General features: G+C 46.3%; 1 protein-coding gene across 25 annotated transcripts in view; it reads left to right on the top strand.

Moving 5' to 3' along the window:
- Positions 1-10,377: 10,377 nt before the first annotated feature.
- METTL21A (methyltransferase 21A, HSPA lysine) overlaps positions 10,378-24,063 on the top strand; it is a 44,206-nt gene continuing 30,520 nt past the window's right edge. For 3 of the 25 annotated variants that reach the window (XR_008522590.2, XM_024242866.3, XM_024242865.3), the window contains exons 1-3: positions 11,150-11,483; positions 12,138-12,313; positions 14,629-14,740. Coding sequence is in view for 24 of the 25 variants with exons in the window: in XM_024242866.3 (XP_024098634.1) it covers positions 12,167-12,313; positions 14,629-14,740 (259 nt within the window). In the remaining variant the exon portion in view is untranslated. 25 annotated transcript variants of the gene reach the window in all.

Raw genomic sequence — 24,063 nt, 5'->3', positions numbered from 1 at the left:
TGTTGGCCAGGCTGGTCTCGAACTCCTGACCTCAGGTGATCCACACCCCCCCCGCCTTAGCCTCCCAAAGGGCTGGGATTACAGATGTGAGTCACAGTGCCTGGCCTTCAATTTCTTTTTCCTTTTTTTTTTTTTTTTGAGACGAAGTCTCACTCTGTCGCCCAGACTGGCGTGCAGTGGCGTGATCTCAGCTCACTGCAAGCTCTGCCTCCCGGGTTCATGCCATTCTCCTGCCTCAGACTCCCGAGTAGCTGGGACTACAGGCACCTGCCACCACGCCCGGCTAATTTTTTGTATTTTTAGTAGAGATGGGGTTTCACCGTGTTAGCCAGGATGGTCTCGATCTCCTGACCTCGTGATCCGCCTGCCTCGGCCTCCCAAAGTGCTGGGATTACAGGCATGAGCCACCATGCCCGGCCTCAATTTCTTTAAACTTTTTAAAGAACACTTTTAATACTACCTATATTATAACATTGAATAAAAGATTAATTTAAAACATCTCACAGTAACCTGGATTAGAATCAAGAACTCTAAAGAACTAACAGAGGAGCATTAATAATAAATTCAAAAATGTCCTCAATTTTCTCTTTTCCCTAATTCCATTCTTTCTCAAGAATATTAGGAAAATGGGTCCAATTTGTTATCAGCACAACATTCAATCACTGAGGTCTTCTGTTTATTGGAGATTAGTAGTCTAATCAATTTACCTTCATTGATTTACTCAATTAATGAGAATTGGATACAGGTGAAATTCCATGGCAAAACTCATTCGAACTGCCCTGCTGTGTGAACAAATAGCTCTCAAACTTGGCTGATGGTTGGAGGTGTTGTCCTATGTTGTTGTCATTATGGTAAACTTCAGTTTAAATAAAATCAAGTGGCCACTTTCTTCCAGTTCACTGCAATAGCTATATGTCATAATAACTTGATATTAATAATTCATGTTACCTTATATAAAAAAATTGCTATGTGGCACAAAGTAGCCCATTATCATGCATGATTAAAGGCTTGATAACAATGGATTCATTTAAATTATTCCAGCTTTTTGAAAACTTAAGATTCTAAATAGTAAATTAAAAAAACAGAGCCAGGCGCAGTGGCTCACGCCTGTAATCCCAGCACTGTGGGAGGCTGAGATGGGCGGATCACCTGAGGTCGGGAGTTCGAAACCAGCCTGACCAACTTGGAGAAACCCCGTCTCTACTAAAAATACAAAATTAGCCAGGCGTGGTGGTGCATGCCTGTAATCCCAGCTATTCGGGAGGCTGAGGCAGAAGAATCACTTGACCCCGGGAGGCAGAGGTTGCTGTGAGCTGAGATTGCGCCATTGCACTCCAGCCTGGACAACAAGAGCAAAACTCTGTCTCAAAAAAAAAATAATAAAATAAAAATAAAAATAAAAAACCAGTAAACCAGGTGAAATTATCCCATACTCTCATGGGTTAATAATGGCTAAGTGCTATTAAGTAATAACTCTGTGCAGGTGTACACATGGTGACTGGTATGTTTCAGTGCATTCACCACCACTTCCCAATACTCCAAAGATGTAGGCATTAGTATTATTCAATTTTTTTTTTTTTTTTTAGATGGAGTCTCCCTCTGTCACCAGGCTGGAGTGCAGTGGCAGGATCTCGGCTCACTGCAACCTCTGACTCCCTGGTTCAAGCGATTCTCCTGCCTCAGCCTCTTGAGTAGCTGGGATTACAGGCATATGCCGCCACACCCAGCTAATTTTTGTATTTTTAGTAGAGACAGGGTTTCACCATGTTGGCCAGGATGGTCTTGATCTCCTGACCTCATGATCCGCCCACCTCAGCCTCCCAAAGTGCTGGGATTAGAGGTGTGAGCCACTGCGCCCTGCCCTATTATTCAATTTTTTACAAAAGTGAGGAAATTGATCTTTGCAGGATTTAAACTCAGACAGTATGAGTCAATAACCCAGGCTCTCAACCACTATCCTATGCTTTTTTTTTTTTTTTTAAGACTGTACCTCACTTTGTCACCCAGGCTGGAGATCTCGGCTCACTGAAGTCTCCTCAACCTCCCAGGTTCAAGCGATCCTCCTGCTTTAGCCCCACAAGTAGCTGGGACTACAGGTGCACACCATCACACCCAGCTAATTTTTGTATATTTTTGTAGAGACAGGGTTTTGCCATGTTGCCCAGGTTGGTCTCGAACTCCTGGGCTCAAGCAATCCACCCCTCTCGGCCTTCCAAAGTGCTAGGATTACAGGCGAGAGCCCCTGTGCCCAACCTATCCTATGCTTTTAAAACAAATCCCTAACAGGTTTTTTTTTTTCTTTTTTTTAGAGATGGGGGTCTTGCTATGTTGCCAGTCTGGACTCAGACTCCTTGGGCTCAAGTGATCCTCCCACCTCAGCCTCCTGAGTAGCTGGGACTACAAGTATATGCCATCATACCCAGATCAAATTCAGAGTTTTGAAACAAATATTTTCATTACAATTTTATCCTCATTTGCTTGTCTTTGCTGTTTTGGTTTCCGACTATTGTGGGTTGAATTGTTCCTCCCTCTGCCCCGCTCCCCAAAAAGATACACTGAAGTCCTAAACTCCATCTCTGTGACTGTGATCTTATTTGCAAATATGCACATTTGCAGATGTAATCAGGTAAAGATGAGGTCATACAGGATTAGGGTGGACCCTAAATCCAGTGACTAGTGTCCTTCTAAGGAGAGGGAGAATGAGACACAGACACATAGGGACAGGACCGCCATGTGAAGACGGAGGCAAACTGGGGTTATGCTGATGCCAGCTAAGGAACACCTAAGGCCACCAGAAGCTACAAAAGGCAAGGAAGGATTCTGTACTGGGACCTCTGGAGGAAGCATGGCCCTGCTGACGCCTTGATTTCAGACTCCCAGCCTCCAGAACTGTGACAGAATCATTTTTTTTCCCAAGCCACCCAATTGGTAGTCCTTTTTATGGCAGCCATGGGAACTAATACAATGACTTCCTGGGCTGCGGTCCCAGATGAACCTAGAGCCCAAGAGAGACCTTAACTTTTGTATCCCTAGGGAGATGGCAATCCAATGAACATATGACCTGAGCACACTGAGCTCATAATTTAATCTGGGTTCTTGGGTTATTTTGGTGGTTAGTTTTAGAGTGAGATCATTGTGAATTGTAAAAACCATAATAATGAGACTACCTGAAAGTTTCTGGAACAAGGTAGAATATTAAGAAAAATACAGCAGGCTTTTGAATTGAATGTAATGATGATGACAGTAGGTTTTTAGGGGAGGGTGGTAGAGTGATCATCTGCAAAGGCTGGGCACTGACCAATGGGATGGCCGTGGGGGCCTGAAGACGCTCCCGCCCCACCTGGGAGGCAGCCCTCTGGCTGACAGCAGAGTGGTGTAGTGTTTTAAACTCCGGTGTGGCTGCCTAATGTGTGCTGATGCTGGCACATGGATGGGAGACTAGGTGGCCTGTCTGGAAATATTGGGGTTTGTCTCAGAGGAGGAAAGAAGGTTTCAGGGAGAAACAAGAAGACTGCTGCTATACATTAAGTATCCTAAAGTTCAGACAGACCTAGGGTGGGGGCTTATGCCTGTAATCCCAGCATTTTGGGATGCCAAGACGGGAGATCGCTTGAGGCTGCAGTGAGCTCTGATCACACCACTGCACTCCGGCCTGGGTGACAGAGCGAGACCCTGTCTCTAAAAAAAAAAAAAAAAAAAAAGTTCAGACATAACCTGAAAGATGGCAAATGATGCAAGTCCTTCTCTGGGTCCTCAGGTCAGAGGCGTCTACCCCACAGCTTGGTGGGGGAAGAGCAGAGGGAAACCCTGGGCTTCTTCCCACGGCACATCCCCCAGGGCTAGTCCTTTGAAAATTCCCATGAAGGCAGAGCCACTTTGGCCACCTGGGATTATACAAGCATCAACCACTCAGATGAAAATTATGGGCACTAGGCCGGGTGTGGTGGCTCACACCTGTAATCCCAGCACTTTAGGAGGCCAAGGCGGTGGATCACCTGAGGTCAGGAGTTCGAGACCAGCCTGGCCAACATGGTGAAACTCCGTCTCTGCTAAAAATACAAAAAACTAGCTGGGCACGGTGGTGGGTGCCTGTAATCCCAGTTACTCGGGAGGCTGAGGCAGGAGAATCGCTTCAACCTGAGAGGCGGAGGTTGCAGTGAGCTGAGATCATGCCACTGTACTCCAGCCCGGGCAACAAGAGCAAAACTGTGTAAAAAAAAAAAAAAAAAAAAAAAAAATATATATATATATATATATATATATATATATATATATATATGGGCACTGAATGGGAGGAAGGAGCTACATACGTGTGGCTCTCAGGTTACAAATCCTGTTTACCAGGAAAAAGCTGGCGTAACACCCAAGAATGAAGAAGTAAGTAACAGCAAGTATTTAGTAAATGCTTATAGTCCACTAGGCACTGCTCTAAGCACTGAGTATGTGTTAACTACCTTCTCCTCTCACAACAAGCCTTGGGGGCATGGTAATATCTGCATTTTGCAGATGAGAAAGATGAGGCACAGAAATGCTAATTCATTGGTCAAGATGGTCCAGCTAGGAAAAGACACAGCCAGGAGTTACATCTAGTCCTTTGACTCCAGGCTGGTTTTCTTCATTCTTGCGCTATACACTGTGTTACTCTATCGTATGTGCTGCAGTGTTCAAGGAGTGTTTGCATACATCATGAGTTTGGTATTATTGCCAATTCCATTTTACAGTTGAGGAAATGGAGGCTCAAGGAGTTTTAGTGCCTTGCCTATGGTTGAATGGTTGGAGAATAGCAGATGTGGGACTCACGTTCAAGTCCTGCAATCTCAACCTCCCCGCTCCTTCCACTACACTGCTGTGGCTGCTGAGCAGAGGACTTGGCTTGTGTGGAGGTGGTACTCTTGAACATGTTGAATCTGAAATCACAGTAAAATGGTTAAGTAGGCAAAAGTGCAGGAAAAAAGAAAAGCAAGCCCTCTGAGAAGCTGCACTAGTCTAGGGGAAACCTAGAGGTTGAGTGGAAGTGGTGGGAGAGGAGGAAGAGGGTGAGACTGGAAACTGGTGGCCCAATGTCATGGGAAGGAATGCCGCAGACAGAAGGGCCTCTTGGGTCCAGTGCCATAAAGAAGTCTGGGGGGTCCAAGATAGTGGCAAGACCTGATGTTGGCCAGGAGTAGCTCATCTCAGTAGGGCACAGAGAGCAGAGACAGACTCCAGGCAGCTGACTGAGCAGTGCAAACCCAGAGGCAGTAAGCTTGGATCACTCTTCAAATCCTGACTGTGACGGAAGGAGCAAGACAGCATGCTGGAGAGAACGAAAAGAGTTCGAGTCTTCAGATAACAGGGGACTCTCATACACGTATAGAGGCAAAAAGGAGATGGTGGTGGCAACAAATTGAGGGGCAAGCCTCCTCAGGACTGGAGAGGGGACAGAACACCCAGGGCCATTTGTGGTGGTGGTGGTGGTGGTGGCAGGGGCAGGCAGCATCTGCCTCTTCATCCTGGAATGGACAGAAAGATGGAGCCAGAGATCATGCTTCCATTTCACAAACATGTATTGATGTTTGTGCTAGCTCAAGTCACTTGCAGACAGCAAGTGTGGTGAGGGGACTGACGTCTTTCAAATACAAGCCGTCTGTTAGGATCAGGTTGTTTGGCAAATAGGATGGAAGTCAGCCATTATCAAAACAGGTCTGAGGAGCTTATAGAATGTTTATATTCTGTTTACATCACTTCCTAAAAACAAAAAACATCCTTTTCACTGGGACTCTGGCTGTATGTATGTCACAGGCACTCCAGCGAGCTTAATCAAGAAAGGAAAATGTCTTGTCGGGTTACCCTGGGTTCCCACGGGACCTGAGAACCCAGGTGCAGCCAGGAAGGGCTCAGGACAAGAGAGGCATCGGGAAACTGGCAGCTGGCAGCTCAGCCCCAAGTTTCTGCTGGTGACTGCTCTCTGTAGAGTGGTTTCTCCATCTATACCGCACAGTGAAGATGGCCCCATACAGGCATGGCTTTATATCTCTCCTTTGCTTAAGGGACCGGCCCAGACTGAATGTATTAGGATTGTTTTTCTTCTTCAGGACACGGGGGAAAAAAAAAAAAAAAAGCTGCTCAAATGACAGCTTAAGCTAATTAGGGAATTTAATGGCTCAAATAACTGAAAATTCCAGGACAGTTGGATCCAGGTGGTCAAACATCAACAGGAGGCAGCCTCTCTCTCCACCAGCGCCTTCACTGGCCACATTTGCTGCTAGTTTTGTCCTCTTGGGACCAGATGACCAATAGGACCTCTACATTTCTATCCTTCCCCAACAGGCTGGTTCTCTGAGAGTCTCAAGTCTCAGAATGGGCTCTGGTTAGGCCCAGCTTTGGTTACATGTTCACGTCTCACCTACCTGTGGCCAGGTGGAAGGAATCTGTTCATATTGGCCAGGCCTGGGACATGTGCCTGATCATGTAGTAAAGGCTGAGGATAGACCAGTCCAAACACATAACAGTATAAGCAACTGCTCTATAAAATGTGTTTTTCGGGCACAGTTCTAAGTAGATAAGTTAACTCATTTTAATCTCAGGTTATCTTTGTTGTTTACTCATACAATCATCACATTATCCCTATTTTATAGATGAGGACATTGAGACACAGGTTAATGCATTTCACCCAAGCCCTCACAGCTAATAAATTGCAGAGCTGAGTTGATGCAGAATTTACAGTCCAGAAGCTGGGCTCCTGACCATCAGCAGAAGAGAACTGCTGCTACCAGGAAAATGAAAAATAGATGTTGGGCAGGCAGTAACAACAGATGTCTGATAGTCACTCTGCATTCTTTCTGCAGAGAGAATTCTGTACCCAGCGCGGGGTTGGGTATCCACCCTGGCCTAAAAAGGGAACATGCCTGGGGGAACATAGGGATCAAGCTATGCCTAGGTAGTAGCAAGGTGACTGCTTCCACTGTGACTTTGGACATGGACTAGTTCCAGAAGACAGGAGGGACAAATGCCTAAGTGTCCTTCTACCATTATTTTGCAGTCAGGAGTCATACGATTGGGAAAAGGCCATTTCAGTCATTCAGATAAAAGTAAAAAGCACTATTTTTTTTTTTTTTTTGAGACAGAGTTTCACTCTTTTTGCCTAGGCTGGAGTGCAATGGTGTGATCTTGGCTCACCGCAACCTCCGCCTACTGGGTTCAAGTGATTCTCCTGCCTCAGCCTCCCGAGTAGCTGGGATTACAGGCATGCGCCATCATGCCCGACTAATTTTGTATTTTTAGTAGAGACGGGATTTCTCCATGTTGGTCAGGCTGGTCTCGAACTCCTGACCTCAGGTGATCCATCCGCCTCGGCCTCCTAAAGTGCTAGGATTACAGGCGTGAGCCACCTCGCCCAGCCAAAGCACTATTTTATACACTGTTAACATTACGATTAAATTGCACTTCGGAATTACAAATAATGCAGAAAGTAAATCTATCTTTTTGCATATTCCTAACAAGACTGTCAGGAGAGGCCAGGCTCAGTGGCTCCCGCCTGTAATCCCAGCACTTTGGGAGGCTGAAGCAGGAGGTGGGGGGATCACTTGAGGCTAGGAGTTCAAGTCCAGCCTGGGCATCATGTCAAGACTCTCTCTATACAAAAAATAAAATTAGCCAGGTGTGGTGGCACACACCTGTAGTCCCAGCTACTTAGGAGGCTGAGTCTCAGCTACTTAGGAGTCCCAGCTACTTAGGTGGCACACACCTGAGTCCCAGCTACTTAGGAGGATCGCCTGAACCCAGGAGGTCCAGGCTGCGGTGAGCCGTGATTGCACCACTGCACTCCAGCCTGGGTGACAGAGTGAGAAGACTCTGTGTCAAACAAACAAACAAACAAACAAAAGACTGTCAGAAATTCTTTGTTTTTTTGAGACAGGGTCTTGCTGTGTCACCCAGGATACAGTGCAGTGGTGTGACTTCAGGACTCACTGAAGCCTCCACCTCTGGGCTCACATGATCCTCCCACCTCAACCTCCCACGTAGCTGGGACTATAGGTGTGCACCACCATGCTCGACTATTTTTTTTTAAATTATTATTATTTTTTTTGAGACGGAATCTCGCTCTGTCACCCAGGCTGGAGTGCAGTGGTGCAATCTCAGCTCACTGCAGGCTCTGCCTCCCGTGTTCACGCCATTCTTCTGCCTCAGCCTCCCGAGTAGCTGGGACTACAGGCACCCACCACCATGCCCGGCTAATTTTTAGTATTTTTAGTAGACACGGGGTTTCACCGTGTTAGCCAGGATGGTCTCTATCTTCTGACCTTGTGATCCACCCACCTCAGCCTCCCAAATGTGAGCCATCGCACCTGGCCTTTAAAAAAATTTTTTTAGACATGGGGTCTTACTATGCTGGCCAGGCTGATCTTGAACTCCTGGGCTCAAGTGATCCTCCCACCCTGGCCTCCCAAAGTGTTAGGATTACAGGCTTGAGCCACCACACTCAGCTGACTATTCTAAACAATACATAGTCTGCCACACACCAACTTGTTTTTAGGATTAAAAATGTATTTTCAAATATTCAGTGGACCACTGGCTTATTTTGATAAAAACAGAGCTCTGCTTAATGGCTACACTGCTATACGAGTTGTACATGTTCCTCAATATTCCTTTTGGTGCTTCCTGAGCCATCTGATACTGCTTAGAACATTGGGAGGACAAGACAGTTGAGAAAAAGTAAATGACACCTTCCTAGAAAACTCATAAGTAAATATAATGAGGCACATATTCCATGTTAGAGTGCTGGAGAGGTAGGGAAGGTTTTGCTTTGTTTTTTGAGGTCATATGCTTGATTTCAGGAGAAAGGATGGAGAATAGGGAGAAGAAACAGAAGGGGCCCAAGGCTCCAGGCCAGGCTTCAGGGATGAGCAGTCTTGACATCTAGGGAGGTTTAGTAATTTCCCAAAGTCATCCCACTTAAAGAGTCAGAGGAAGAATTTAAATTTTCCATATTTGTCTAGCCCCAAAGCCCATACATATTCTTTCTTGTGCCCAATGCTGGTTCTCCCTGCAATAAGGGACAGAGAGAAAATAAAGTCAAGAAAGGGAGGTCTTCGATAAAGGGAAAGCTGAGAGGCAGAAACAACACCAAGTACAGGAGGAAAGGGAGAAAGGGAATACTGAGAGAGAAAGTGAGAGGACCAAAAAAGAAAACGAAAAAGGAGGTAAAAGACCCTCACTGGTGGTCTTCCAAGTTCCCTGAAGTTACCCTCGAAGCCGCAGGCCCCAGCCTTCCGATGGAAGATTAATCTGGAGGCCGGGGACGCCGCCTACAGGACGGAAGAGGCCACGAGAGGGAGGTTCAGGCCCCCGCCAGGCTCCCACCGCGGGAAGCAGGCTCGGGGCCCCCGGGGAGCTCTTAAAAATACTAGCGCTTGCTGGGCGCGGTGGCTCATGCCTGTGATCCCAGCACTTTGGGAGGCCGAGGCGGGTGGATCACCTTTAGTCATGAGTTCGAGACCAGCCTGGCCAACGTGGTGAAATCCCCGTCTCTACTAAAAATACAAAAATTAGCCAGTCGTGGTGGCGGGCGGGAGTGCCACTGCACTCCACCATGGGCGACAAGAGTGAAACTCTGAATTTAAAAAAAAAAAAAAAAATCAGTCCTCGGGCGGTAGGGGTGGGGGAGGTGGCAGTGGTTCACACCTGTAATCCCAGCATTTTGGGAGGCCGAGATGAGCGCATCACAGGAGATCAGGAGTTCGAGGCCAGACTGGCCAACATGCTGAAACCATGTCTCTACTAAAAATACAAAAAAAGCCGGGTGTGGTGGCGGGCGCCTGTAATTCCAGCTACTTCGGAGGCTGAGGCAGGAGAACTGCTTGAACCCAGGAGGTGGAGGCTGCAGTGAGCCGAGATCGCGGCACTGTACTCCAGCCTGGCGACAGAGCAAGACTCCGTCTCAAACAAACAAACAAACAAAATCCCACAAAAATTATCTGGCGTACTGGCGCAGGCCTGTAATCCTAGCTACTCGGGAGAATGAGGCAGGAGAATCGCTTGAACCCGGAAGGCGGAGACTGCAGTAGGCCGAGTTCGCGCCCTTGCACTCCAGCCTGGGCGACAGAGAGAGACTCCGTCTCAAAACAAAACAAAAACAAAAACAAAAACCAAACCAAAACACCAAACAAAAAATCAGCCCTCGGGCCCCCTCCCATGGCTGGCTCTCGGGGCGGGGGACTGGTAAGGGAGGTTTACCCCAGCTGGTTCTAACGAGCAGCTGCGCTGAGAGCGCAGCGGGCGGCGTGCGGAGAGGGGGCTCAGGAGGAAAAGGAAGCCTGCCCCGGGAGGATGCCGGTCCCCGCACGCTCCCACTCAAGGGGACCCACTCCAGCCGCGCGCTCTGCCAGGACCTGCGGCCAGGGTACCAGGCCCTCGGCACCTTCCACGTCCAGCGTGGGTCCTCACGGGCAGGTGCGTCTCGGCATCTGGAGGAGGGAGACTGGGGCACTGGAGTCTGCAGCGCCGCCTGGGGACGGGGCTGGAGCCCAGAGCGCGCTCAGAGCTCCGCGCTTCCGACTGCAGCCGGAGCCCGCCGTGCGCCCCGACCCACTTTAAAAACTTGGACTCCGGCGTCACGTGTTCATTTCCCTCACTGCGCTTTAGTTGAAAAGGGTTTTGTGACTTTTCCACTCGATTGCCGCCAACCGGGCTATTACGCCGCTTCTGACCCCACCGTGGAGACGCGGGGACGAGAGTGACCATGCATTATTCGGAGCGAGCTGTCTCCATCATCCGCTAACGCGCCACCTTTAAAAAACAGGCACAACCCGCAAGCGAGAAAGTCAGAGGCAGAGAGCGGCGAAGCATATGATAGAAAAGGTCGAGGGGCACATTCAGCGCCAGGTGGGTGGCTTTTCTCTCCCGCTAGGAGAGCCCGGGGCACCCCATGCTCTCCCTGCGCACCCGCGGCAGCTCGGCACCCCGATCTCACTCTTGCTCCCGCCCCCACAGCGCCTCCCTCAGCGGCCGGGGAAACGGATTAGGTCGTCCGTGTACCTTGCGGACGCACGAGGGAAAGCCCCGGTCCCCCCTCCCGCAACGTCACTCCTCCACCGCGCTACGGCCCGGCCCCGCCCCGTCCTCGCCCTGAGCTTCGGGGGCACCTGCCGGAGGCGGGGTGCTGGGAGAGCGGAAATGCGTGGCTCCGGGCCGGGGCCGCCCGCCCCCGCCTCGCGGGCTCTTTAAGGCCAGCGGTTTTCGCAGCCAGCTCGGGGCGGGGAAAGCGGAGCGCGCGCCCCACGCGGGACCGCCTCCCGAGCCGTAAGTACCGGCGTGGCGGCGCCTCAGCCCGGCCTGGGCGAGCCCTGGGTGCTCCGCCGGGTAGCTCACGGCGCCCCGCATGGCCTGGGGATCCTGAGGGGCCCTGTGACCCTCCTCGCCTGGTCTCCCTCTCACCCCTGGAGGTTTGCCGCAGCTCCGGGCCCGGCGGGCAGTAAGGGCGCACTGGTTGTCCCGGGAGAGGGGTGAGTGGGGGGCAGCTATAGGGGGACTTCGGGGAGGCCTCCGAGTCTCCGCTGTCCCCGCGAGCCGCTTGGAGGCCCCCAGGGTCGCTCAGTTCCAGGGTCGGGGAGACGGAACTGCGGCGACCGTGTATTTCTGGTTTATCAAACCGCTAACACCCAGTCTAAGGGCAGGTTCGGTCCCATTGTTACCACTATTGAAGCAGCCGATGGAGGAGGGGAGGTGGGTAGCGAAACCGTAACGAAAGAACCCGGGCCGCCCGGCTGGCTGCAGCTGCAGTCCGGGCCCCCGGCTCTGGGTTGGAAGCGCCGCTTTCCGGCTGCCCTGGGGCCCTGGGCGATCACCGCCGCTTCCGCCGCTTGTGTAGTTCTGAATTCACGGAGTGGTAGCAGTGCAGTGTATAGGGTATTCTGCGGAAGTTGGAATGTTCTGGGCTTTTTTTTTTTCTTCCCCAAACACATCCGTTGACACAAATTCCGAGCCAAATCTCACTCAGATTCGGAGGAGCCATGCAAAAGAAATTGGACAAAGGCTTCCTTCACCTGTTTCTTTTTTTCTTTTGAACTTGTAAACAACCGTAAAAGCATTTGGAGTTAGTTAAGAACAGATATGTATCTTTTGGCCAGAGCGTCACCCAGGATTCTTTTGCACGGCAGGTCTGAGCAGAGGGCGGGGTGCAGGCGGAATGGCCCTCGTGCCCTATGAGGAGACCACGGAATTTGGGTTGCAGAAATTCCACAAGCCTCTTAAAACTTTTTCCTTTGCAAACCACACGATCCAGATCCGGCAGGACTGGAGACACCTGGGAGTCGCAGCAGTGGTTTGGGATGCGGTAAGTAAGCCCTGGGGCACCTCCGAAAACGTCCACATTTGCAAGACTGGCTTTTATTTTTTATTTTGTTTTTGAACAGCTTTACTGAGATATAATTCACATACCATACACTTCACCTATTTAAAGTGCACAATTCAGTGTGGTTTTAAAAATACAGTATATTCGCAGAGTAGTGCAACTATTACCGCTTCAATTTTAAAACAGTTTTACTATCACTGCCACTCTCAAACCCGTATCCCTTAGTCACTCCTCTTGTCCCTCCACATAGATTACATTTTAAAGGTGTAAATGAAAGCTGAGGAAAGTTAATGACTTGCCGGGGAGGATAGGAAGGAAAGCCCCCAACTGCTTTGGACACGAGTTAGTCCTTTTTTTTTTTTTTGAGACATAGTCTCGTTCTGTTGCCCAGGCTGGAGTGCAGTGGCGCGATCCTGGCTCACTGCAGCCTCCGCTTCCTGGGTTTAAGTGATTCTCCCACCTCAGCCTCTAGAGTAGCTGGGGCTACAGGTGCGCGCCACCACAGCTGGTTAAATTTTGTATTTTTTGGTAGAGATGGGGTTTCGACATGTCGGCCAGGCTGGTCTGGAACTCCTGACCTCAAGTGATCCACCTGCCTCAGCCTCCCAAAGTGCTGGGATTACAGGCGTGAGCCACCGCGCCCGGCCGAGTTAGTCTCTTTATTTCACAGAGTATTGTAAAGTGGCAGAGCCCAAAATGAAGATTATGTGTTTTCTTTAAGTTTTCCATAGTTGTAATTGTTAAAAAATTGTAACTGCTTTTTAACTTCTTCCTCTCCCAGCCCTGTTCTGACTTGAGTCCTTAGCATCTAGCCCCACACCTAGGACTCAGTGGGAACTCAATTAATGTTGAATGCATGATTGGCATAAATACAGTTTGACAGTTTTAGCATTGTTAGGGATGTTAAACACGTAGCAATAAAAATCTCAATATATTCCAATGTAGTAATACCACTTCTAGGAATCCTGTCCAGGTAACTACATGAAAATTACTCGGGTAATAATAAAGATATAGGCCTGGTGTGGTGGCTCACACCTGTAATCCCAACAGTTTGGGAGGCTGAGGTGGGCGGATCACTTGAAGTCAGGAGTTGAAACCAGCCTAGCCAACATGGCGAAACTCCATCTCTACTGAAAATACAAAAATTAGCTGTGGTGGTGCACACCTGTAGTCCTAGCTACTCGGAAGGCTGAGGCAGGAGAATCGCTTGAACCTGGGAAGCAGAAGCTGCAGGGAGCTGGGATTGTGCCACTGCACTACATCCTGGGTGACAGAGTGAGACTACATCTCAAAAAAAAAAAAAAAAGATGAATAATAATGAGGAATGGGAAGACTCGTAAATGCTCACCAAGAAGAGGAATTGCCAATTATACTCACAGTATGTGGCTGTGAGAAATAAATTATAGTAACAAGTTATGTTAGCTTTATAAACTTTTTTCTGTAGGGTCATAAACAAATGTTAAAACCACACATCAAGCATCCAAAACTTTGGCCAAAACTTACCTTCTGATGCCCAAAACGTATGGTGAGGGCCCCTGTGGGGTGATGACCATCAGTGACGCAGTTCAGAGACCCTTGGGCAATGTGTTGCTTTTTCCCTATGGGTGAAGTTGTGGCTTTGGTGACCTGAGTTTGGTTTAGGAACTGGGCATTCCCTTAAACAAAATCATAGAAATTGTTCATGTCAGTTCTTGCAGAATAGTTGTGTAAACTTCAAGCATAAAAGTGCTGTGACACAGTAAAAAGTTAAGCTTTCCAGGCTGGGTGTGGTAGCTCACGCCTATAATCCTAGCACTTTGGGAAGCTGAGGCAGGAGCTCAGGAGTTTAACACCAGCTTGGCCAACATGGCAAAACCTCATCTCTACCAAAAAAACTACAAAAATTAGCTGGGTGTGGTGGTGCACGCCTGTGTCCCAGTTACTGGGGGTGCTGAGGTGGGAGAATCGCTTGAGCTTGGGAGGTGGAGGTTGCAGTGAGCCGAGATTGTGCCACTGCACTCCAGCCTGGGTAACAGATGGACTGAGACTCTATCTCAAAAAAAAAAAAAAAAAAAATTAAGCTTTCCAGATCCAGCAGGACCCCATTTAGTGTGGGCGCCATCTCTGGGCACTGCTGTGGGACCCTGTGCTTGCTCTAAGGGGGAGGTTACCTTGCTGCACCAGCTAAGTTCCTGTATGTGTTGTTAAGCTGGGAATTGAACCTCGAAGTGGGAGAGGGGTGTGTGTAGCTGACCTGAAACCCTGCAGCTACTCAAGCACATGTTGACCTTAATCGTCATCACACTGTTTTCACTCAGGCCATCGTTCTTTCCACGTATCTGGAGATGGGAGCTGTGGAGCTCAGGGGCCGCTCTGCCGTGGAGCTGGGTGCTGGCACGGGGCTGGTGGGCATAGTGGCTGCCCTGCTGGGTGAGTGTCATGCATTGACTCCTTAGTGAGCAGAACTCATTGAGAGGTGCATTTGCTGTTTTCTTAGCGGAAAACCCTTTGTGGGTTTTCCCCTTACTGGGTTATTATCTTTTGCTTATACTTATGAGTTGTGGGCCAACTGCTGGGGCTCTTAACTCCAGTGAGGCTAACGGGCTAATTTCTCTCTCTCTAATTTCTGTCTCTCTCTCTCTCTCACACACACACACACACACACACACACACTCTGTGTTATTTATACTTCCCATGGGAGATTGCTCTGCCCCCTTCAATTCTGTGATGCCAGTAATACGATCTTAAAGTGAGTTGATTCAAGGAGAATAATCTTACCCATGGAGAGAGTTTTTTTCACATTCAGGGGCTTTCTTTCCCACACACTATCTGATTTAACCGTGTGAGGGAGATATAGCAGACAGTCTTTTCTTCATTGCTGAGGAAACTTTGCTGGTTTTTCTCTTGTAGGGAGGGCTAGCCCCCACTATAGTTTGTACCGACTTGTTATTTTTAAAATTGTATGAACAGTATACAGTTCTGACTTGATATCAAGGTTTGTCATTTTAAAATTTGGTATACACACATTAATTGAGGCTTGGAGCTAGAGCATTTTTAGGCTTCATTGTTATTTTTATTATTGACTATTGACTCATTTCTATAACTTCTGACATACATAGTTCGAGCTATCTAATCATAAGGGTAGACCAGCTTTCAAGATACCATGTATAATATTTATCACTTCCATATTGTCACCTGGTGCTCTTGTTAAAATGCAGATTCTGATTTGGCAGGGCTGGACCGGGGCCTGGGAACCTGCATTTCTAACAAGCAGTAGAAATGTCAGTAGTGATGCCGACACTGCTGGTTCTCAGACCACACTTGGGTAGGAAGGATCCAGGATTCCAGAGTATTCTAAACCCATCACATTGTCTACAGATATTTGAGGACCAGCTAAAGCCCCTCTTTTGTTCTGCCTGTTTTCCAGAAACCGAATTCTTTTTCACTACTCCTTTTTCTGCTTAGCTGTTGCTTTCCAAAATTCAATAGGGAGCATGGGCAGGGGTGGTGGTTAAAAGTCTGCGTAAATTGACAGAGGTTTCCGTCCGTCTTCAACCACAGCACTTAAGTCATCGATGAAGCCCTTGCTGGTACACTGCCTTTTATTCTTTTCAGGTGAGCCTTATAACATTCCCGTGTATGTTAGGTATTATTTTTAATTTTCATTTTTCAAACAAAGCTGGGATTCTGGGAGATTAAGCTACTTTCTGAAGTCCTGATCACTGGAGATCTGGGACTCAAAACCAGGCTTGTTAGACACAGTTAGTTATTTTATTTTATTTTATTTTATTTATTTATTTTTTGAGATGGAGTCTCACTCTGTTGCCCAGGCTGGAGTGCAGTGGCATGATCTCAGCTCACTGCAACCTCCGCCTCCTGGGTTCAAGCAATTCTCCTGCCTTAGTTTCCCTAGTAGCTGGGACTACAGGCATGTGCTGCCATGCCCAGCTAATTTTTTATTTTTGGTAGAGATGGGGTTTTACCATGTTGGCCAGGCTGGTCTCGAACTCCTGACCTCAGGTGATCTGCCCACCTTGGCCTCCCAAAGTACTGGGATTACAGGAGTGAGGCACTGTGCCAAGCCTGTTTTATTTTTTTTCTGTAACACCAACTTCTCTCTCTGCTGATATAAGAGTTACTATAAGGGGAAATGAGGTTTCTTCTGTTTCCTCCTGAGAACCAGGGCTTCATGCATAACTTTCTTGGCTGGTGTATAGACATGTTAGTGTAGCAAAGTGCATAGGCTTAGTTATACTTGGTTTTGACATTTCTTTTCATTCTTACTAGTCGTGTGACCTTGGGCAAGTTGCTTAACCTTTAAACATTGATTACCCCATCTGCACATTGTGCATAATAGTAATATTTACTCCACAGTGAGGAACCAATGAGATTGTGTGTATAACATCTGCTGGCTCATTGAGTGACACAAAGGAAGTGCTCCATGAGTGTTGATTACTCTCTGAGTACTGCTTTTTCTGATCTAGCAATCTGGATCTCTGGGGTTGGGAAAGTCAGAATAAGATATTTCAGATCCCACCACAGAGTTACCATTAGCATTTTGGTATGTTTTGTTTCTCTCCATCTGTATTTTTAATCATAGTTGTAATTATGATCATATATATATAAATATATATGTCTGCGTATGTGTGTTTTGTGTATCTGTATACACACACCTATACAAATGATGTTTTCACATTATGTCATAGCATTTCTCTGCTACTGTATGATTTTCATACTCACTATTTGTAGTCGCTTCAAAGTATTAGGTTGGAGAAGTTTTGCTGTTGGAGCCTGAGGGTAAGAAAATGTTAGTCTCTTCAAAATAGAATCAGTGAGTACTAAAACAGGTAGTGATTTTGAAATGTCAGGAAGAGATTAATAATTATTCTTTTTAAAGTATATTCCCTTTTTGTAACCTTAGTCATTTATTCCTGAATTTGGGGAGAACCCACCACAAGCCTGGCAGTCCACTGTGGATGGAGCAGTAAACAGGCCAGCAGGTGTCTCTGGAAGCTTACGTTCTGAGTTTAGTGGGTAGAGGTAAAGAAAGAAGATTTAAAAAAAAAAAAAAGTGGTGCTATGTAGATGTTAATACAGGGTGATGAGACTTTCCTGTTAAAAACCAGCTGCTAATTCCTGAGTAGTTCCTGTGTTCTGAGGACTGTGCATTACACCCTTTCATTCTCACAGTCACCCTGCATGGTAAGTAGGCCTTACCTACTTATAGCGCCCTTCCAGTGGTGAAAGGGAGGCTACTTGGAGGGTAAGTAACTTGCCTGAGGTCACAAAGCTAATGGATTGTGCTTAGAATGTGAATCCAATCTGACTCTCAAACCCTCGTTCTTAGTTTGAAAATCTCCCTGGTCTTTATGCTACTTGGAACTATAGTAGTCCCCCCTCACCTGTATTCACTTTCCCCGGCTTCAGTTACCCACTGTCAGCCTTGGTCTGAAAACAAGTGACTAGAGTATGATAAGATACTTTTTAGAGAGAGAGAGAGAGACCACATTCACATACCTTTTGTTGTTGTTGTTTTTGAGACGGAGTCTCACTCTGTCACCCAGGCTGGAGTGCAGTGGTGCGATCTCAGCTCACTTCAATCTCTGCCCCGCCTCCGGGTTCAAGTGATTCTCCTGCCTCAGCCTCTCGAGTAGCTGGGATTATAGGCACCTGCCTCCGCACCAGGCTAATTTTTTTTGTATTTTTAATAGAGATGGGGTTTCACCATCTTGGCCAGGCTGGTCTTGAACTCCTGACCTTGTGATCCACCCATAACTTTTATTATGGTATAGTTATAATTATCCTGTTTTATTATTTATTGTTTTATCTCTTACTGTGCCTAATGTAGAAATTAAACTTTACCATAGGTATATACATATTGGAAAAAGCATCTTATATACAGGGTTTGTTACTATCTGTGGTTTCAGGTATCCACTGGGGGTCTTGGAACGTATCCCTTGCAGATAAGAGGGAACTGCTGTATTCATAGAATAAAAACACTCCATCTTGAAGATAGGAGGATTCTGTAAATTGAGATGGGGTCAGGGAATCTGAATTTTAAAAGCTTCCCATGTGATTTGATGCCCAGCCAAGCCTGGGGACCACTGTCTTGAAATATAATGCTCAGGAAGATACTGTCTTCGATTTTTCTGTAATTCGAGCGCAAATCTCAGTTGAACTTACGGCTTGTGTGTTTAACTGAAAGCTGGATATCTATACCTGGCTATTTCCCAGCACCTCAAATGGTATCTGTTTAAACCTAAACTCTTTTCTTTCTAAACTTGTTCTTCCTCCTTTATTCTGAGCTGGCATCGCCTTCGTAGTCACCGCCCCCACCCAACTCCTTGACTCCCGTCTACCTCCCCTAACCCTTGGAGTCCCACTGATTCTGTCTTTTAACTATTTCCTGGATCTGTCTCTCTCTGTCCACTCCCACTGCCTGGTTTGAGCTCTTATCATCTGTCACCTGCCTGCATGATCACGTCACTCTTCCACCTGGCCTATCTGCCTCTGTTTCGTCTTTTTAAACCTATTTTCTCAATAGCTGTCAGAGTGGCGCATCTAAAATGCAAAATCGATGGCATGACCTGTGCTTGAACACTTCTTTGCCTTCCCACTGCCTGCCTGCAGGCTAAATCCCAGGCGTCTTAGTAAGGCTTTGTTATCTCATCCTGCCTGACTCTACAGCCTCACTTTTTCTCAGCAAGATTGGAGTGTATGAAGTTCCTGGGACACACATCCTGCTCTGGCCTGTCCCATTTGCCTTGGATGCCCTTTCTTCACACCTTTCCCTTGGTTCATGCCTCATCTTTTAAGCGTGAAGCTCAGATTTCCCTTCCTTTGGGAATTTTTCTTTGACCTCTGCTCCTCTTGAAGAATTTCTCCTTTGTGACCTTGTGATTTCCTGTGCACACTCATGTTTCTATTATTTTTCTTCCCACACTGCATCACAACTGTGTTTATGTGTCTCTCCCGCATGAGACTTTGAGCTGTGTGTAAGGACTTTCTTCCTCATCTTTGTATCTCTAGCACATAGTATGTGCTCGAATGTTTGCATAAATAAGGTGCTATAAAACTAAAACGAAAAGTGATGACACATGTTTATACATTCTTTTCCCATTACTAATGGACAGCATACTGTGTTGTTGTATTGGGTCAGTTTCCACTAGTCTTTTCTGAACTAAATACTGTCTCACCCTCCTTACCCAGCATAAATCTCACGGGCAGTCATTTCATCACCATCTTCATGTACGGTTGACACTGACTCCCTGCCTTTCCTTGCTTCAAAACAAGCCAGGTTAACTGCAGCCTTCCACTGTCCCTGGTCTGTGCCTCTGTGGCTGAGTGGGTCTGAAGGAAATGCTGCTGCTGGGTTTCACTGTATCTTTTCTTTTGAGGTGGGAGTTTCACTCTTGTCGCCCAGGCTGGAGTGCAGTGGGGCGATCTTCACTGCAACCTCTGCCTCCTGGGTTCAAGTGATTCTCCTGCCTCAGCCTCCTGAGTAGCTGGGATTACAGGCACCTGCCACCACGCCTGGCTAATTTTTTGTAATTTTAGTAGAGACAGGGTTTCATCATGTTAGCCAGGCTGGTCTCGAACTCCTGACCTCAGGTGATCCACCCGCCTTGGCCACCCAAAGTGCTGAGATTACACAGGCATGAGTCACTGCACCCAGCCGGATATTCTGTTTTTTTTAAAAAACATCTTACTGCCTATCTCTCACTTGAATGTGAGTTGTATGAGGGGAGAGGTTTCTGTTCCATGGCTGATGGTAGTCATTCAGATATGTGTGGAATTACAGGGAGTGGTCAACTGACATTAAGATCCTATTCAGACTTCTGGAATACCTACCAGGTTAGAAGTAGCCTTTGAAATGCCTGGGACAGGCATTAGAGAAGGCCTTTATCTATGAGCTGGTAAAGTGAATACTGAGGTGATGTGCAGATGACTCAGTCACTCCAATATTGCCTGCAGAGTGCTCTGTGTACTGTTAAGAAATTCAGAGATACAGTTCTAACTCAAACCTTGGAAAAGGCTGTCTGCATTTTTTTTTTTTTTTTAAAGAGATAGGGTCTTGCTCTGTTGCCCAGGCTGGAGTGCAGCGGCATGACCATGGCTCATTGCTCACATGACAAAATACCAAAAATAGGGAAAGCCTGTTTCGTGAGGTTAAAATTTTAAAAAAGAATAATAGGGCTGAGTACAGTAGCTCACACCTGTAATCCCAGCACTTTGGGAGGCCAAGACGGGTGGATTGCTTGAGCCCAGGTGTTGGAGGCCAGCCTGGACAACATGGCAAAATCCTCTCTGTATATTTGGAAAAAAAAACAAAACAATTATAGAAGAGAGAAATTGGCTATTAAGAAATCCCAGTCCACCTCTCCTTAGGCTGTTATGAAGCAGCCAATCTATATGTGTTTATGTAATACATATATAATCACTGAAAAATTACTGAATTGTATGACAGTAAGTGAAAATACTTGTTCTTTAAGTGCTAAGTTAAAGTTGTTCTTTTCTTTTCTTTCTTTTCTTTTTTTTTTTTTTTTTTTTTTTTTTAGATGGAGTCTCACTCTGTTGCCAGGCTGGAGTGCAGTGGTGTGATCTTGGCTCACTGCAACTTCCACCTTCTAGGTTCAAGCAATTTTCCTGCGTCAGCCTCCTGAGTAGCTGGGACTACAGGCACGCGCCACCATGCCCAGCTAATTTTTGTAGTTTTAGTAGAGACGGGGTTTCACCATGTTGGCCAGGATAGTCTTGATCTCTTGACCTCATGATCCACCTGCCTCAGCCTCCCAAAGTGCTGGGATTACAGGTGTGAGCCACCGCGCCTGGCCTAAAGTTGTTCTTTAAGTGCAGCCTTGACCTCCTGGGCTCCAGTGATCCTCCCACCTCAGCCTCCTGAATAGTGCTACCACGGCTGGCTAATTTTTTTAGTTTTTTGTGGAGATGGGATCTCTCTATGTTGTCAGGGCTGGTTTTGAACTCCTGGGCTCAACTGATGCTCCTGCCTCGACCTCCCAAAGTGCTTGGGTTACGGGTTGAGCTACTCGGCCTGGCTGTCTGCAATTTTTTATTTTCAGAAAAGATGAAAACTGTCACTGAAATCTGTCCATTGGGCAACACACTGTCTAGCAACGAATGGTCAAAGTGGTAGGTTCAGGCTTGTAAAACCTAACAACTTGAGCATTTTCATCAGTATCTCATACTAGGACTGTAAATGTCAAATTGAATTACTGCCCTAACTTATGTGTCAAGATAAGAAACACTGAGTATCAGCTGCCACTGAAATAGTGCTTACTGCAACTAGTCTGGAATCCTGTGGGAAGATTACCTATGAAGATTACAAACTGAAGAAGGATGCAAACGGAAAGAATTTTATGGAAGACTGAAACATAATTTTAAATTTCAGAATTTCTGGGGCCAGAAGTAAAGAGTACTACACATATTATATCTTTCCTACAACGTAGATGAGGTGGATCCGACCTGACCTTATGTGCTTGCTCCACCTTAAGGTCTTTCTTAGCCACATTGGTTCAAAAAAAAGGATCTTTTTGTCAACAACCCATAAGAAACAGTTTAATTTTCCTACACTGTGTGTAGAAACTTAGCATTAAGAACAAGCATTTTAACCTACATTAATAAAATTAAGTAATTTTTAAGCTTACAATTTTTCAATAATTATATATACGTAAAACGTGTAAATTGGCTGCTTCATAACAGCCTAAGGAGAAGTGGACTGGGATTTCTTAGTAGCCAATTTATTTCTTCCATGATTCTTTTTTAAACTGTAACCTTACAAAACAGCCTTTCCCTGTTTTTGGTATCTTGTCATCTTTGCAATAATAGTCTGCTCCCAGATTTTTTTTTTTTTTTGAGACTGGGTGTTGCTCTGTTGCCCATGCACAATAACAGTTCACTGCAGCCTTGGTCCCCCACGCTCACATGATATCCCCCCTCCGCCTCCTGAGTAGCTAAGACCACAGGTGTGCACTGTGCTTAATTAAAAAAAAATTATTTGTAGAGATGGAGTCTCCCTGTGTTACCCAGGCTGGTCTTGAACTCCTGGGCTGAAGGGCTCCCACCTCAGCCTCCCTAAGTGCTGGGATTACAGGCATAAGCCACCATACCTGGCCTGCTCCCAGGTTTTTCATTCTTGGATTCCATTTTGCCCTGCGGCCAACTGACTTAAAGATAATGACCCAATGAATAAAGTATGGGCCAGCTCTGTTGGCAGAATTCAGAAGCATCAGCTGTGTCACTGGTTAATTCTACTTTTTTTTTGAGATGGAGTTTTGCTCTTCTTACCCAGGCTGGAGTGCAGTGGTGAGATCTCAGCTCACTGCAACCTCTGCCTCCCAGGTTTAAGTGATTCCCCTGCCTCAGCCTCCCGAGTAGCTGGGATTACAGGTGCCCGCCACCATGCCTGGCTAATTTTCTATTTTTAGTTGGCCATGTTGGCCAGGCTGGTCTCCAACTTCTGACCTCAGGTGATCCGCCCGCTTTGGCCTCCCAAAGTGCTGGGATTAAAGGCATGAGCCACCACACCCAGCCAATTCTGCAATTTATAGGCACAATTTTAGCAAATAGCAGGTATGTCATAGAGGCAAATCAAGAGTCACTTTTACCAGTAGTTTATGCAAAAGGAGCTGTGAGTCATTTTTCTATTGCAGCTGTCCATGAAAGGCGTGATTGATATTCTGCATATCAGATGCAATATTTAAGAGACACTCTACATTTAACTTGACCCCCTCTCTACCTAACAGAATTGTACTGATGTGCACATCACTTTTTCTTTGTTCCACATTGTAGGTGCTCATGTGACTATCACGGATCGAAAAGTAGCATTAGAATTTCTTAAATCAAACGTTCAAGCCAACTTACCTCCTCATATCCAACCCAAAACTGTTGTTAAGGAGCTGACTTGGGGACAAAATTTGGGGAGTTTTTCTCCTGGAGAATTTGACCTGATACTTGGAGCTGATATCATATATTTAGAAGAAACATTCACAGATCTTCTTCAAACACTGGAACATCTCTGTAGCAATCACTCTGTGATTCTTTTAGCATGCCGAATTCGCTATGAACGGGATAACAACTTCTTAGCAATGCTGGAGAGGCAATTTACTGTGAGAAAGGTTCACTATGATCCTGAAAAAGATGTACATATTTACGAAGCACAGAAGAGAAACCAGAAGGAGGACTTATAATTGGCTATAATTTATAAGAATGTTGTCATTGAGTGTGTCACTTAAGGTCTTAGACTGCAAATCTAACCATATTTAATGAAATGTCTTACTACAAAAAGTCTAAACCAAAGGTTCTCAGGTGAGAAAGCACATGTGCAGTTTTAAAACAAAGCAGTGCTTTGTCCCATTGCTGTGATTTTTAGTCAGACTTTACTCAGTCTGAAATCCAATTAACATTAAAGGATTAAGTGTGAGATTTTGATTTATGCTATTTCTGTATCCCATACTCCTCCCTTTTAATAAACAGTTTCCACTGATGATATGAAGGGCTGCTATAAAGATGTCTTTAAATGAGTAAGCTTTCTTTGGTAAGATTAAATCTTACAAATTATTTTTAAAACCTTCTGATATATACAATGTTTAGCCGAGTTTTCTAATTTTCTGGATGTAAAACGAAAGGTTTAACCTATACATTCCTTGAGCTGTTAGTGCTATTGAAATCTTTTGCCCTGTTTAGGTCCTAAACACTTTTAGTTGGTTGAGTAGGATATGAGCTTTTTTGGGTCT

The sequence above is a fragment of the Pongo abelii genome, chromosome 11, assembly GCF_028885655.2.
Source record: "Pongo abelii isolate AG06213 chromosome 11, NHGRI_mPonAbe1-v2.0_pri, whole genome shotgun sequence".
NCBI classification, from domain to species: Eukaryota; Metazoa; Chordata; class Mammalia; order Primates; family Hominidae; genus Pongo; species Pongo abelii.
Note: the sequence above shows the minus strand (reverse complement) of the source record. Positions and strands in the feature narration are given on the sequence as shown.